The sequence below is a fragment of the Pistacia vera genome, unplaced genomic scaffold (genome assembly GCF_008641045.1).
Source record: "Pistacia vera cultivar Batoury unplaced genomic scaffold, PisVer_v2 Contig1332, whole genome shotgun sequence".
Taxonomy (NCBI): Eukaryota; Viridiplantae; Streptophyta; class Magnoliopsida; order Sapindales; family Anacardiaceae; genus Pistacia; species Pistacia vera.
In genome coordinates, this window is record NW_022195394.1 from 9,644 (window position 1) to 12,471 (window position 2,828).

Consider the following 2,828-nt stretch of genomic DNA (forward strand, 5'->3'; position numbering starts at 1 on the left):
GTACTAAATTTCTAAAGAGGAACAGTTGTAGATGATTTGCTCTTGTTAGATTTTAGATTTTGTGCTATTTGTGCTAAATTTATTTTAATAAACCTAAGGGGTTGGCCGGATAGTTAAAGAGGTTTGTGTCTTCTTGGTTTTTGGATTGAGTAATGTTACAGTTATTGACGGGTGTGCACCGAATTTGTGCACCGAATAACTTGACAAAATCCTGACCGTTGATTTATTATTAGTTAATATTAATCAACGGTCAGAATTTTATCATGTCATTCGGTGCATAAATTCGGTGTAAACTTTTCGGTAACTCCATCATTTTCCTTTTGGATTTAAACTTTAGGATTATGGTTTATATAATCTTTTGAGTTTATAAAATGTTCAATGGACTTCAAAGATTAGTTGAAGTGTGTTCAAATAGACTTAAACATTTAAAAAAAAAAAAAAAACCAAACATCTTTAAAACTTATTGATCCAACAAAACTGTAGGATTGGGCCATGTTTTGGGCCTTATCATGGGCCCGGTCCAGCTTATCAGACAATTTATTTATTTATAATTATTTTAAGTGCTATTTTAACATCTTCAAATAGGACTGGAATTGCATACAAAAAACTAAAGCAAAAACATATATACAAGTGCAATCAGCTAAATTATACAATTCAAAATTTTTAACCATCTCTGTAAAATTCCAAGGAACTAGTTTCAATAAATAATCATTTCACCTAAAAGCTTAAGCAAATAAATAAAATTCCGGTAATAATATTACAATCTTTAAATGGCCACAAAAATTGGAGTTAATCAAAAGCAAGCAGAAACTCAACACTGAAGCAAGAGAGAAAGAGAGAGCTACTAATCAATTTTGTACTCTGTAAAGAAAAATTCCTCTTGATAAAATTGAAAACTAACAAGAATGCAGTAAATACAGTTGTACGCAAATTTTTAGGCAAAAATTTCAGATGCTTCGATATCGAGATTAAGCAAAAAAGAAAGTGTAGTAGCAGTAAAATATTGCTAGAAACCTTAGAATTTAAGAGAAAAGCGAGCAGAGTCTGAATCTGTTACCTTTGAATCATGTATTAAGATGGAAAATTGTCCATCACCTGGTGATAAACAGACAATGCAGTCCAAATTTGTTACCTTTGAATCATGTGTTAAGACGGAAAATTGCCCGTCACCTGGTGATAGACTGACGATGAAGACGAAGAGGATAAACTTGTATTATCAACGGGCAGGCAAGCATCATAGAGGGTATCATCCTTTTGCTCCTGCTTTGGCCTGAGGAATCTCATATCATTCTCCTTCAGCTGCTGCCCGGAAAGGAAAGATTGAACCGGACCTACCGGCTTTCCATTATTGTTACTAAAATCACAAGCAGGCAGAGAAAGATTTGATGATGTGGGGAGACTCCACGGCAACGAAAATGGGAAATTGGGAACAGCTGAGTCGACAGAACCAGACTGAGGAGGAGTTACACTGCAGTTGGTGTTTAGTCCAAAAGAGCTGTAAGGATTTTGTAAGGGCGGAAACTTCATTAGGTAAATGGATGGAATCCCAAACTTCATATCATTACTGAAATTCCCAAGAAACCCAGGCCTCAAATATTCATTGTTATATTCAAGTTTCCTTTCAAAACGTGGTGCGATATCTTGAATTTGTTGCTCAGACTTTGCGGCATAGGTGTTTCTTGGCAATGTCAAGCCTGTTTGAGCATCAGCAACAGCTGGGAGTAAATTACTGACACTTGAATTAACATTAGTGCTGTTCCTGGCTGCGGGCACTTCGTGATTGTGTTTTCCCTCATAAGTTGTGATAACACATTTCAAATCGTGTGAGGCTCTTTCCACGTGCTTTCTGACTAAACAACCAGCACTCGTGCATTTGTAATAGCTCCTGTAGCAAAAAGATGAGGAAAACTTAAAAAACATGTCATAAGATTTGAAAGGAGCTTTTTATCCAGCCAACTTAGGGAAAAAAATAACTCAAAAACTCAGAAATGCATGTTTTCTTTAATAATGAGAAACACGGCAATGTTAATGCAATTGAACACAAATACACAACTGCACACATATATGCGACATTCAGTTGAACAATTTTAAGTCGTTAATTGTAATACTCATCTTCAATCTATGTCTCTCAAGAATCATCTGTGCTCAGAATTCTGTAGGGGTCAACAGAACAATCCCCAACAGAAGAAACAAAAAGGCCTCACAGAAAAAAGCTCAATACAGATCATCTGTATTCAGAATTCTGTCAGGGTTGACAGAATAATCCCAGAAGGGTGAAAAGGCAAGCCCCCCAAAAGAGAGCTAAAGAAAGTTCAATACCTAGGATTAGGATTTCCTTTGACAACTTTCTGCCCGTACTTCCGCCAGCGATACCCATCATCAAGAATGTCTACTTCACTCTCTATCTGGACGACAACTCTAGGTTCACGAACAGCTCTTGATGCCAAATTGGTTTCAAGCAAGCTGCTTTCCATCTTCCTGAATTGGAAAGTTGATAGATAAACATAGGTCGTCATAGCATGTGAAAGTAAACAGCATGCAAAATACACCTAATTACCTTCTTTTAGACTGCAGTTCATCATCATTGGCATCATCACCATGTAATATGCCTCCCAGGGTGCCGCCATCATCATTATCATCATGGCTGGCAAGTGTAGATGAAAGCTCTGGAGTATCTGAAGATTCAAAAGTACCAACAGATTTGCCATGGGTGGGCGATAATGGATCAGAGAGCTCAGTAATAACAGAAGCAGAGGATGTTCTTTCCTGACCATCAACCCGCCAGTCAGAACCAAGTTTGTTATCCTTCCCATCTTCAACTCTGAAAC

At 37.1% G+C, this 2,828-nt stretch overlaps 1 protein-coding gene across 1 annotated transcript; it reads right to left on the minus strand.

The window, feature by feature from the left end:
- Nucleotides 1-673: 673 nt before the first annotated feature.
- LOC116122406 (probable WRKY transcription factor 31) lies at nt 674-2,823 on the minus strand (the record flags this gene model as incomplete). Its single annotated transcript, XM_031408260.1, has 3 exons — nt 674-1,885; nt 2,320-2,478; nt 2,558-2,823. Coding segments are annotated over 3 exons (1,164 nt in total), but the record flags the coding sequence as incomplete, so codon positions are not given.
- Nucleotides 2,824-2,828: the final 5 nt, after the last annotated feature.